Source organism: Saccopteryx leptura, chromosome 5, assembly GCF_036850995.1.
Source record: "Saccopteryx leptura isolate mSacLep1 chromosome 5, mSacLep1_pri_phased_curated, whole genome shotgun sequence".
Classification (NCBI taxonomy): domain Eukaryota; kingdom Metazoa; phylum Chordata; class Mammalia; order Chiroptera; family Emballonuridae; genus Saccopteryx; species Saccopteryx leptura.
Window position 1 is genome coordinate 140713774 of NC_089507.1, and position 13584 is coordinate 140727357.

General features: G+C 44.2%; 1 protein-coding gene and 1 pseudogene across 12 annotated transcripts in view; one reads left to right on the plus strand and one right to left on the minus strand.

Annotated features, from left to right (window-relative positions):
* KMT2C (lysine methyltransferase 2C) overlaps positions 1-13584 on the minus strand; it is a 228757-nt gene that overhangs the window by 141657 nt on the left and 73516 nt on the right. For 10 of the 12 annotated variants that reach the window (XR_010751578.1, XM_066385393.1, XM_066385389.1 and 7 more), the window contains exons 3-4: positions 9658-9796; positions 4493-4684 (exon numbers count right to left, since the gene is read on the minus strand). Coding sequence is in view for 11 of the 12 variants with exons in the window: in XM_066385393.1 (XP_066241490.1) it covers positions 4493-4684; positions 9658-9796 (331 nt within the window). In the remaining variant the exon portion in view is untranslated. The remainder of the gene's footprint in view (positions 1-4492; positions 4685-9657; positions 9797-13584) is intronic. The other 2 variants (XM_066385396.1, XM_066385386.1) reach the window with 1 other exon arrangement.
* On the plus strand, positions 5010-5140 carry LOC136407252 (U4 spliceosomal RNA; annotated as a pseudogene).

The window sequence follows — 13584 nt, forward strand, 5'->3', positions numbered from 1 at the left end:
GTTGGAAATTTATTTTGCCATTCTATAACATTTAAACACACACACACACACACACACACACACACACACACACACACACACACTGGTGTTCTAACAGTCTAATCCGGAATCGTATTTTATCACATAAAATATGATATATTCTCTTTTGCCTTACTTAAATGCTTATAAAACCTAACTTGATCAAATCAGAAATTTTAACTTTTTAATTTTTTTATTAAGTGAGAGGAGGGGAGGCAGAGAGACAGACTCCTGCATGCACCCTGACATGGATCCACCCAGCAAGCCCACTAGGGGGCGATGCTCTGCCTATCTGGGGTGCTGCTCTGTAGCTTCGCAACCACAACCAAACTATTTTAGCACCTGAGGTGAGGCCATGGAGCCATCCTTAGCACCCAGGGCCAACTTAGCTCGAAACATTTGAACCCTGGCTGCAGGAGGAAAAAAGAAAGAGAAAGAGATGGGGGAGGTGAGGGGAGAGGTGAAGAAGCGGATGGGTGCTTCTCCTGTGTGCCCTGGCCGGAAATCTCAAATCCAAGACATCCACACGCCAGGCCAGCACTCTATCACTGAGCCAACCGGCCAAGGCCAGAAATTTTAATTTTGCTTTTTTGTGAGGGCTACCACAAACAGAGCCGGCAATTAATTTTATGTCAAGAAAGGTTGTTTTCCAAGGGAAATAAAAAACCCACTGAGTGTGAGGAGGGGGGCGGTGGGAGCAGAAATGTGTTAGCTGGAGTTTTCTAGGGTCCCCTCCCCACACCTCAACAAGACAGTCTGTATCAGGATGCTGCAGGCACTCTCTCCAAGCCTGCCCTGTTGCAAATCAGAAGTGAAAAAGGAAAGGGAAAACAGCTATCCCAGTGGATGGGGAGAAGGGAGACAGTGTAACAGCAAAAACTACAGTATATATAAGGAAATTAACACTGAGTAAGGTGTGCAACAGATGGGAGATTTCAGACTTTCCAAGTCCTGAAACTTCAGACAGTCACTGACACAATGACGTAAGCAACAGCTACTGTTGCCTTTGCACGTCACATGGGGGAAATGGGCTGACTGGCAGTAAAAATTTGATCTCCTCCTGATATCACAGTATTTAGCCTATCGGAACTCTGGATTAAATCACTACTGAACGTAGGTTATGACTCACTGTACTTCTGTCTCCTGGGCATTTATCATGGTTCCTATTAAGAGAAGATCAGCACAATGACTGGGGCACTAAACTTTTTTATACCTGGAATCACTGGAAGAGAAAACATATTAACATATTTCAGGAAGGACATTTAAAGATCAAACTGCATAAAAATAACCAGGACTTTTATGTTTGGCATTACAAATGCATAGACTTAACCTTTTTAGAAAGTTTAGCATGCTACACTAACTTTAAATTCCCATTGTTTTTTTTTTATAGACGTCAACAGTAAAATGAGAACAAACTCTGTCCTACAAATATAATTTCCATTCCTACAAATATACTCTTCATTATTAATCACTGATATTTTGGGCAGTGGGGGAAAGACAGACGGTCCATTTATAAATTCAAATGTTGACCCTAGCTGGTTGGCTCAGTAGCAGAGTGTCAGCCTGGCATGTGGAAGTCCCAGATTTGATTCCTGGTCAGGGCACACAGGAGAAACGACCATCTGCTTTCTCTCCCCCCTAACCTCCTCCCCTCCTCCTGCAGCCATGGCTTGAATGGTTTGAGCAGGTTGGCCCTGGGTGCTGAGGATGGCTCTGTGGCCTTACCTCAGGCACTGAAATAGCTAGGTTGCCAAGCAACAGAGCAGCAGCCTCAGATGGGCAGAGCATCGCCCCATGTCAAGTGGATTCCAGCTGGGGTACATACAGGAGTCTGTCTCTCTGCCTCCCTGACTCTCACTTAAAAAAAAAGTTTAATGTAACATTTTAACATATTTCCTTCTACCAGTATTTGATTGGGAGGAAGTATGGGTATAAAAACCGAAGGAATCACTAACCAGTTTATTACTAACCAGTTCCTAATCAATAACTTAATCAAAATTTCACCTTCAGGTTTTGCGACCAGACTATGTGCACAGAGCACATCAGTAAGATGCTGAGGTCTACCCTAAGGACCACAGCAGCCCTACTGAGAACCCTGAGAAGACAGCTGAAATACAAACGCCCCAAATTTTAAGTCTAAAACAAAAGGAAGAAATGAATCCTTGATTATACATTCTTCTATTTAGAAAACCAAGAAGGAAAAAAACTTATTTAAAAACCTCCTTTACCAATTAAAGGAAAAAAAGAACAGTTTATCTGGTTTATAGTCCATTAGTAACATATTCTGTAAATATTTAAAGTCATTTACACCAAGCTAAATTAATGTTTACCCCAAGTGATTTCCACATTTTATAAATTGTTTTTATTCATAAGGTCCATTAACTGGCTTGTTATCATTACTTAATAACTTGGTAAACACCAAGTTGTGTATGAAGACTTTCATTAAACCAAGGCTATTTTTACACAATTATCATCTTAGCTCATAAAGATTTTCGCTAAAAATTAACTTAGCTTATAAAATAAGTACGTGAAGCCCAACTGTATTCCCCAGAACAGGTGTTTTTTTGATAGCCATTACTCAAAGCAGAACGTGAAGATATATACAACCTGGTTCCAGTCCATACCTTTGCCAGGTTTCGATGGACACTGTTAAGTGCGCTGGACTTTTCATACATTTTATTCGAATGACCTCACTCATTTTATCAAAAGGTAAAAGCTCATGTATGTGATCTAGCTAAGGCTTTTGAAAATATTAAGACACCAAATACAGTTAACTCCAGGACTTCCTTAATACAGTTAACTCCAGGACTTCCTTAAATTGTCCCACCTTAAATTCTTTCAAAGAGTCTCTCTTGTGATTGTTTCATTTCCTACTTCAGGTCTTAAAGGCATTGGCTGCGGTGCAAGAGAAGGAGCCAATCAAATCAGCACAACACAACAATGCTTCTGCCTCTGTCCTTAATTCTGGATAAAGGCCAGACAAGCACTGGGGTGATTACATCATCACCCTCAAGGGGCAGAGCCAGTGAGCCTTCTAAGCTAAATTAATTTTACACTTTCTCGCTGACCTCGGAAAAATTCCGTTCCCTCAACCACAGAGCCAAGTCCACATAGATTACGATGGCCTTTAACCAAAACTCTACAACATGGGAAAATATTTTTAAATTGGAAAGCAAACACAGTAGACAAGACTTTTGGGGAACGACAATGACCATGAATATAAACACAGCTATATAGTTATACCAGTAGCTTAGTGAATTCTTGTTTCACTTTAAAAAGAAAAAAGTGGCCCTGGCCAGTTGGCTCAGCGGTAGAGCGTCGGCCTGGCGTGCGGGGGGACCCGGGTTCGATTCCCGGCCAGGGCACATAGGAGAAGCGCCCATCTGCTTCTCCACCCCCCCCTCCTTCCTCTCTGTCTCTCTCTTCCCCTCCCGCAGCCAAGGCTCCATTGGAGCAAAGATGGCCCGGGCGCTGGGGATGGCTCCTTGGCCTCTGCCCCAGGCACTAGAGTGGCTCTGGTTGCGGCAGAGCGACGCCCCAGAGGGGCAGAGCATCGCCCCCTGGTGGGCAGAGCGTCGCCCCTGGTGGGCGTACCGGGTGGATCCCAGTCGGGCGCATGCGGGAGTCAATCTGACTGTCTCTCCCCGTTTCCAGCTTCAGAAAAATACCAAAAAAAAAAAAAAAAAAGAAGTACATCTTCTGTAATTTCAGAAAGGACCCTCTCAGCAGATGATTACTACTTACAAAGAAAGCGAGTCAGGCCAATACTGTGAAAAGAGTTTACAGGACAGCTCGACCTTCTCGGAACCATATGAATAAATAAATAAACAGCACATAAAGGACATGTCTACTGAAAAACATTGGTTTTGCTATTTCCTCTTTATATTCTCACAAACCATCCAAGATTTACTTAGAGAAAGGGAAGGGGCTTCATCTTTTTAAATCTCCTTCTCACATATTGTTCCATTCTTCAAAGTTTCCTTCTAAGAGTGTACCTTAGTGATCACGCTGACATGGTTACTATATGATTAAGATCAACTTTTCTTTTTTTTTATTTATTTATTTTAGATTTTATTTATTCATTTTAGAGAGAGGAGACAGAGAAAGAGAGACAGATAGAGAAGGGAGGGAAGAGCAGAAAGCATCAACTCCAATATGTGCCTTGACTAGGGAAGCCCAGGGTTTCGAACTGGCAACCTCAGTGTTCCAGGTTGACACTTCTACCCACTGTGCCACCACAGGACAGGGACGATCAACTTTTCAGAACAGGGCAAAAGAAATTCTGAGAGAAGGGGCATGTGTCGGGTTAATAAGGGTGAGTCACAAAGCATCCTATCAAAGTTGAAACACATGAGAAACTGTTTGGTCAACACCCCCCCCCCCCATTCGAATAGTCACAGACAATGCGATGCAAGCAAGGTGGCCTACGACTGCTCACTGCCTTCCCGCCACAGTGGCACTAGAAGTTGCTTACCTTTTCTGTCCTCTCTGCTTTCGTGGTGCCGAGTTCTGCATTCTGTCACGGGTCCCATTGCTGCGGTCATCTGTGCTGGCGGGGTGGTTTTTCCACGGCAAGAGAAACCCCGGTGTCACTCGGAACTGCTTCAAGTCTCCTTGTCCTAAGGAGTTCTTCTCACCACAGTAACAGAAAGCGCAGAGCTGTTCACTGGTAGACACAGAAGGAAGAAAGGAAGATGGGAGAAGGAGAAAGTCATTACATTTCGGCTTCCTCACGGGGCGGAGACAACCTCAGACACGTGTGCCTTACATTCAGATATTGCATCTTGAGTGGGAGCTAAGCTTTCAAATAATGTCTACGGTGGCAACTTTCAACCGGCTGAACCGCAAGAATTTTTAGACCATGCGCTTACCTGACTATTTATTTGGTCAGAGGCACTGACCTCTTTCCCCTTCGACTGGCAAGTTAAAAAATGACAACGGCAACAACCACAGCCACAGGTGTGAATGAATCAAAATTATACCTATTTTTTAGCTTTGCGTAGTGGCAAGTATCACAGCCAATGAGGTTTATTCTAAGGTGTGATTGTTGCTAATTAACAACTATACCATTTTTTTCTATTTTGGGGTCAGGTTGGCAAAAAAAATTTTGTGTGTGCATGTGTCAAAATAAAATAAATCACTAAAATGTTAGCGATCAGTTTATGGTCATCATGAGACAAAAACAGTTGAAACTCTCTGGTCTAGGGCGTCAGAACAATTACATTTAAAAACAATTATAGCTTTGCAATTCTACTTTTCCACAGCATGGTTTGTTTTTATTAAATAGTAAAAACATACCAAGTCAAAAAAATTATAGTTTGTACATAGAGAACCAATTTTCTTTTAAATTCGATTCAAGAAAAATCACAGTATTAAAAAAGAATAAAGGAAAACCTAGATTGGGAAGAGGAAGGGTTTTACGGCCACATCAATACATCTAGCTTTGTCAAACAAGTGGCTAGAAAGTTTTACTTCACCACTTGACTGAACTATTTTTTTATCCACAAAGAGCTGAGAAACTTTCATAAGATACACTGTTACGGCCAATACCTGACAGTATACGTTTATAAAACAATGTAACACAGAGAAGAACCCTAGTGCAGTGGTCCCCAACCCTTATTTGGGCCACGGACCGGTTTAATGTCAGAAAATATTTTCACGGACCGGCCTTTAGGGTGGGATGGATAAATGTATCACATGACCGAGACAAGCGTCAAGAGTGAGTCTTACGACGAATGTAACAGAGGGAATCTGGTCATTTTTTAAAAATAAAACATCGTTCAGACTTACAATATAAATAAAATGGAAATAATGTAAGTTATTTATTCTTTCTCTGCGGACCAGTACCAAATGGCCCACGGACCAGTACCGGTCCGCGGCCCGGGGGTTGGGGACCACTGCCCTAGTGGAAGCCAAGGACTTATTAAGTTAATAATAATGTACCAAAACAGGCGTCATTCGTTGTAACAAATGCATCATACTAATGTACGATGTGTAGACAACAGAGGAAACCGAGGCAGGAGAAGGTTGGTTTGATTTTTCTGTAAAGCTAAAATTGTTCGAAACAATAAAACATATTAATTTTTTAAAAGGAAAGTATTTTTAAAGTTAAAGGCCAGAAACGACATATGCTTACAGAATATATGCTTAATGAGGAAACTTAGGAAGAACAGAATTAAAAGGACTGCCTCTTTTGGACATACTATGTATTTTTTTCACAATGCATTTAACAGTGGCTACACCCAAATCTTTCTTCTCGGGATCAAAGTCTCCACCATTACCTCTGACGTATCTCCCCCAGGAACTTTCATGATGTCTTTGCATTAACAGGTGATAGAACTAATCTATAATCTATTTAGGTGATTTATTTTAAATTTGGAGATCTAATTGGCTTTACTATGTGATTCATGAATCAGGTAGCATCTCGTCTAACAAATAGGGGAGGCTCAGTCATTTTTTTTTAGTAAATTTTATATTGGGTCTCTCTTAACTAACTTCCCTTTGTTTATGAAAGTTGCTGGTTTATATTTCCCCAATATTATCTCGTTCAATGGAATGATAAATGCACTGCTCACTGATACACACACATTATGCACAATTAGATGGGGTCTACTTTCAGAAAAGTAGTCAAAGAAGAAAGAAAATATTTTTTTCTTGACTAAAGGATACCACAAGCAGTATCCTTTGCCACGATCTTACTATTATTATAATTTTCTGGTTTCGTACTTTTCTCTCAGCGATTAAGCTCACATGTCTCTCAGCATACCCCATTTCTGCCTGTTTCTCCCCCTAAAACATTAGCCATGAACAATAACAGTCAGAGTGACAGCAGCCTCATGGCCATCCTAAGGGCAACTTCACCGCCAAGAAAACCAAGCAATTCTTCTGAAGTTCTGATACACATTGTTATAACCTTCCATTTTATACCCAGAACCATCGATCAAATGTGAAGGTGCAATAAAGTTATTCCTAGGTGTGGAAGATCTCAGAAATTTCACCACAGAACAGGGCCTTTTCCCCTGGACAAATAGCAAGACCACGTCCTGGACCCAGATCATGACAGGTCTCCTGTACCTAGGGTGACGGCAGGGCCACTGGGAATACCAGACCCCAAGATGAAGGGTGCCGTGCCTAAGAGTCCAGAGAAGTCAGAACAAGACACGTCCTGCCAGACCGCTCTCCAGTGGGACACTCATACAGCACAGTAGGGCCTCTCACACAAAAGTCGGGACATTCATACATCATAATGGGAACACTCATAAATCATAGTAGGGACGCAAAAACAGTGCACTGGGAAGCACTTTGGTGTCTTCCTTTAAAATGACCTTTCCCCTAGGCGAAATAAAAACCCTATATTCACAACAAAACCTAGGAAGGAATATTTATACCAGTTTTATCCTTAATTACCAAAAATGGAAATGACCCCAATATCTCTCACCGAGAAATAAAATTTAAAAAGTGTGGCGGGTACCTCCACAACATAGAACCTGACCTTGACTGCATCACGCTAAGCAAACAAGACCCTTTCTGGTTCCACTCACAGGGTGTCACTGCAAAGCTAGAACGACGGCAACAACAAACAGGTCAGCGGTTGTTGGGGGGCAGGAGCCAAGCTCAGGGATGACCATACTGGACACATCCGAGAACGTTTGGTTTGATCGAACTGTTCTTCATCTTGTGGTTGCAGTGGGCCTAGGACCACTGAGTTTACAGAGAATCTCTGAACTCATTCAATGAATGAATTTTACTGTATTGTAAACTAAACCTTCATTTCCATAAAGGAAAAAAAAAAAGCTAGGGGCTAAGAAAACCTCTACACCCTTCACTCAAACTCCCACCAGGCACTCTCATTTTCCCAGGAGACCATCAGATCAGAATGACAGGAACTTGGGGAGAGACCCGTATGGAAGCTCCCCCTCCTTGCGGAGAAAGGCCACATGACAGGGGCCTATGGGCAGAGGCAGGATCCCCCAAGTCGGGAGCCCTGAGGACACCTGGGTCACAGCACAACAGGAAGTAACAGATGAAACCCAATAGGGCTCTGGGCTCAGATCTTAACCTGCAGGACATGGCAGGGACTTCAAATTGAATTAAAATATAACAGTCGATAAAGAGAATTAAGGGTAGATCTGATGGCTTTTAGAATGCCTTTTCTTTTTTTGCAATTGTGCTGAGAACAACCCAGACTGTAGAAAGTACAGAGAAGAAGAAGCAGGAAAACTATATAGTTAAAAGGCTACTTGAGACTCCTGCAAACAACAGGGGCCCAAGCAGGGCTGGCAGGCAGGTTAGAGGGTCAGGACTCGTTAGGAATGTCCTCTCCCACTGAGCTACAGGATTCAGAACAGGAGGCACGGGAAAACACGGAAATCAAGGATTAACTCAAGTCTTTGCCCTGAGCAACGGGCGAGCACTGGTACTACTTCCTGCGATGGAGAAGGCTGGGGAGGGGACTGCGGCCGAGGTGGGGTCAGTAAAGGGGGCTTTGGAGGGGTATGTCGAGGGTGGGTGTCTAGGACAGTGTCAAGAGGACAGATGGAAGTGTGGGGTTCGGAGGAAAGCCGCCCCACGGACATAAACGCCGGGTTCCTGAGAACACAGACAGGATCTAGCCACCAGGCTGAGTGAGGCTCCCAGGGAGTGAGCAGAGAGAAGTGGCGTCCCTAGGACACCAGGACTGTGACAGAAGGAGTCTGCTGGACCCTGCAGAGGACACAAAGTGGGGGGTGGGGGCAGCGTGCCGAAGCAAGAGAAAGGGGGGAGCTTGCTAGAAGGTGGGTGATTTTGGAGCTTTATTCAGAGCTCTCAGATAAAGTAAAAAAAAAAAAATTAAGGCTTCCAAGATGAATTACATACAGCTGATAATGTCCTGTATGTCTTTGTTTAAAGAACAAAGACAGCCTGCTCTGGGGCGGTGCAATGGACAGAGCGGTCGACCTGGAACACTGAGGTCCCTGGTTCAAAACCCTGGGCTGGCCCACTCAAGGCACATATGTCGAAGCAAGCAAAGAACAACTAAAGTGAAGCGGCTACGAGTTGATTCTTCTCGCTCTCCCTTCCTCCATAAAAGCAATTTAAAGAAGATATTTAAAAATTTACAAAAAATGAAGACAGTGTAAGGCCCAGGAGTACACAGGTTAAGTTTATAGGTGAATACCAGTTACTTGTTCTAGTAGGAAGAGCACAGAGGTGATCCCTGCTCAGGTCTTGAGTACCGCTGGCTTCTACAACCACCGTCCCAGGGACATCTCTCCCCCAACTACTTGCAGAGGGATCAGCCTCAAATGTGAAGCAACTAAACATTATCATTCCATCCAGATTTTTACAGCTTACACTGGACTCCCTGAATGTTCTCTACAGTCCACCCCTGCGACTAGTCTCCAACCACCCACTTTCATTCACTAACCCAGTGTGTTTCTCAACCGCCGGCCCGTGAGCCCATCTGCCAGGAATTTTCATGCCGGTCTGCCAAAGAGCAAGCCACCCTGATGTTGGATGAAGAAGACAGACCCAGTGATCTTAGTCAAATCTGCTTATGCTCATGGTAATGGTCCCCCATCTGCCTTAATGGTCCCCCAAATAATCCTCCTCTTTCTGCCAGTCCCTGAATGTCAAGAGGCTGAAAACTGCTGCTCTAACCTGATTTTGGCTTCCACACCCACTGAGACCAGGGAGCTCGCGGACTCCTCCGACACGGAGCGCTGGAGGGCCGGGGCCGGCCGCTTGCTTCTGTCCACCTCGGCATCTGCGTCCTCTTCAGACTGCTCTTTGATTTCTGCTTCAGAGTGAACGAGAGAAGAGAGAGAGAGAGAGTCATTTCTGCATATATGTTACTCTCTGGTGAATTCATCTATAAAGCACATGTCATCAAGGAAGAAGAAAAAGATGCCCTGGCTGGATGGCTCCGTTGGTTGGAGCATTGTCCCAATATACAAAGGTTGTGGGTTTGATCCCCAGTCGGGGCACATACAGGAACAGATTGATATTTCTGTCTCTGTCTCTCTCCCTTCCTCTGTCTTGCTTTAAAAAAATTTTTTTTAAAAGTAAAAAACAACAATACTTCACCAATAAAGGGGAAGTTCATATACATAACAAATGGCATTTTTTATATTTACCCTCTATTGCAAAATGGCAGTCCAAAAATGTAAAACGTGACGTGCTTTTCCCCCAATTACAGTTCCCTCTGAGAAGTTTCTTCCCAGTAATAAGGTGTCAAAAACCTTACATTTAGGATAAAAGCAGAGCAAATGTATCGCAACGTGACTCATTAAATAAAAAAAGTTTCTTCTCAATTTATAAATTGAGATCCTAGTTCATTTAAAATGACCATTACGACCTCTAAGGATGAGCCCCTCTACAAGCTAAATCATTGAACAAAACACACCCCGGCTCCCTTGCCTGCCTGACTCATCCTCAAGACTCCAACCCTAACTCTTGGGTTGGATTTTCTTGTTTGGGTCCTTTGTCTGTCTGTTTGTTTGTTTTTTCAACAGAGACAGAGAGAGAATCAAAGGGATAGACAGGAACAGACAGACAGGAACGGAGAGAGATGAGAAACATCAATCATTAGTTTTTTGTTGCGACACCTTAGTTGTTCATTGATTGCTTTCTCATATGTGTCTTGACCACGGGCCTCCAGCAGACCGAGTAACCCCTTGCTCGAGCCAGCGACCTTGGGTCCAAGCTGGTGAGCTTTGCTCAAACCAGATGAGCCCGCGCTCAAGCTGGCGACCTCGGGGTCTCGAACCTAGGTCCTCTGCGTCCCAGTCTGACGCTCTATCCACAGTGCCACCGCATGGTCAGGCTGGGTCCTTTAAGTTTAAGGAATAAAAAAGAATGGTGTAACTGCTCCTAGGCGGGTAGTTCCAACCCCAAAACAGAAAGAGAAAAAAGGCCTGACCAGGCAGTGGCACAATGGATAGAGCATCGAACTGGGACACGGAGGACCCAAGTTCGAAACCCCGAGGTGGCCAGCTTGAGCAAGGGGTCACTTGGTCTGCTGTAGCCCCCAGTCAAGGCACATATGAGAAAGCAATCAATGAACAACTAAGGTGCTGCAACGAAGAATTGATGCTTCTCATCTCTCTCCCTTCCTGTCTATCTGTCCCTATCTCTGTTTCTCTCTGTCCCTGTCACAAAAAAAAAAAAAAAAAGCAGAAAGAGAAAAAGGTACCCAACGAGGTGCGAAACTGCTCGTCATTGCAGAACCTATATTGTTCAACTGGGGCTCTTCATTTGGTACAATAAGTTAGTTGGCTCCTACTCTCCGTCAAAGTCAAGACAGGACAATGACACTCGTGTGCAGGTCTCTCCCCCCACAGCCTGACTCAGAAGACACCACTAGGGATGAAATGACTGCGAACCCGGCGGCAACCGAAGAGGCAGTTCCGATGCCAGCACTGGCTTACCCATTGTGTGCCAGGAAGAACGCACTCTTGAACACCACCATCCTGGGCCGGTGCCCAGAGGATGCTCCACTCCTGGGGGTTACGATAAGGTGATTTTTATTCCTGAGATCCTACCTGTGTCTCATCTGGAACCATCAGGTGGCGCACTGCAGCAGGAACGACCCTAACCAGGACCTGTCAGGGAGGAGGTTCCTAAGAGAACCGAGGACAGCCAGCCAGAGCACACTGCTCCTCAGCCGGCTGCTGTCATCTTTGTGCGGGGCAAATCTTTGGGGGAAAATGTAAACGGGGTATGCTGGTAAGTCAGATCCAAAGCCTGGCCTTACACAATGCCATTCTACCACCTCCCACCACTGTTACTTAATCCTAAGGAGCTGGTCCTACGACACAGAAAGTTTAGACGAACAGCGACGGCTATTTGTCCTAGTAATTAAAATAGAAGGCTTAAAACTGAATGGTCCAGGATGGATGTGTACCCTCGCTGAAGTCACTTGCTAGCGATGTGATATTGGCAAGGTACCTCATCAGCAACTCAGTGTGCTAATCACTGAACAGGTAGCTAACTTAATACAGCCTATAAAACTGTCTTTAGGATCAAAAAAAGGTAACACCTGTAAAGCACTTCACCCACTCACTACCTGGAGTATCCAGTACAGGCAGGAATGGGGTTACTTTTCTGATAACCCACATTCACACCCCATAGTCTAACCACATTGAAGCTTGGACATCACCCCTCTAGTTGGACATCACCCACTAGATGTCAAACACGCAACCTCAGGTCACACATGATGCATCTGTGTTGTGAGAAGTAACAGGAACAAAGAGAATTGAATCAGCGCCTCCTGGCCTTGGGCTACGGAGTTTAATAAGAAATCACTACTTTAGGATGTTTTGGGGGTTTTTCAACCAAACATAGTCACTCCACCACTGAGCACCACACGTTCCATTCAAACGCTGGCCAGGGCAAGCACAGAACCGGAGTCCTCCCTTATCATTCACGGATCCAGTCGGGAGACAGGACATAGTCAACTGGTAACGACAGGACACAGTCACCGACCTGACGAAGAGACTAGGCAAGGTCTGAATTCACGGAAGATGCAGGGAGTGCGGCTGAGAAAGGAACTACAAGCCCAGCGAAGGCTGGAAGGACAAACACAAGTGTGCCCCGTAGATAGTTCTCTGACTTCATTCTTCCCTTTTATGGTAAGGACACCTGACGTAACAGCCTCATATACAAGATCAGAAAACTCAAGTCTGCAAGTTCAACAAGCTCCTGGTGCCTGGACTAAAAGGAAGCAAAGCCAGGAATCAACGCCAGAAGGCGCTCCCCCCCCCATACCCCCCACACACACCTGTGCCAGGGGCACTGTCACCAGCAGGGGCACACCAGTGTTACCACTTAGTGTCAAAGAGAAATGGTAACGATTGAGACTGCGCTACTGAGGAGCATTTGTTGAATAGGACATGAATCCCTGAAAATACCGAGGTTTATTTTCTCTTTCTTTTTTAAGCACTACTGAATAAGATTAGAGAGCAAACACCTCAAGAGGAACTAGAAAACTATAGAATGTGAATGCTGCAAATATGAAAGAGAATAAAGGTATTTTAAAATATGGTAAGTGAGCTCAATGGATAAACTGTTGAACAAAGCAAAGAGCATGTAAGTTGGAAAATGTCTCTAGAATGACCGGTCCAGAATACAGGACAGGGGGACAAAAGAATAAAAATAGAAAAGAGAGGCTAAATTGCAACAAACACAGCGATACAGTCTAACAAGCATTTAATGGGTGAGAGGGAAGAATGATGCAGAAGCAATATCTGAAGATCTAGCAGCTGACTTTTCCCGAGCCAATGAAGACGTCAAGAAACTTCCAATCAATTCCAAAATGTAAAAAGTATCCCAAAACCAACATGCTATCCTAAAATCAGAAATAAATGACAAAACCAAAAAGAAAATCCATGCAAATACCTAGAGGTTTTAAAGACGCTCTCAGACACATCACAAGTCAAAGGGGAGGTCAAAACTGCGATGGAAAAAGCATTTGGAACACACAGATAAGAAGAACAATTCCCACACCTAGGGAAAACACCAGAAATCACGCTAAGAGGAAAGACACGGCAGCCTTTAAATGCTTTATTTTTGGGGTTCATGATTAAG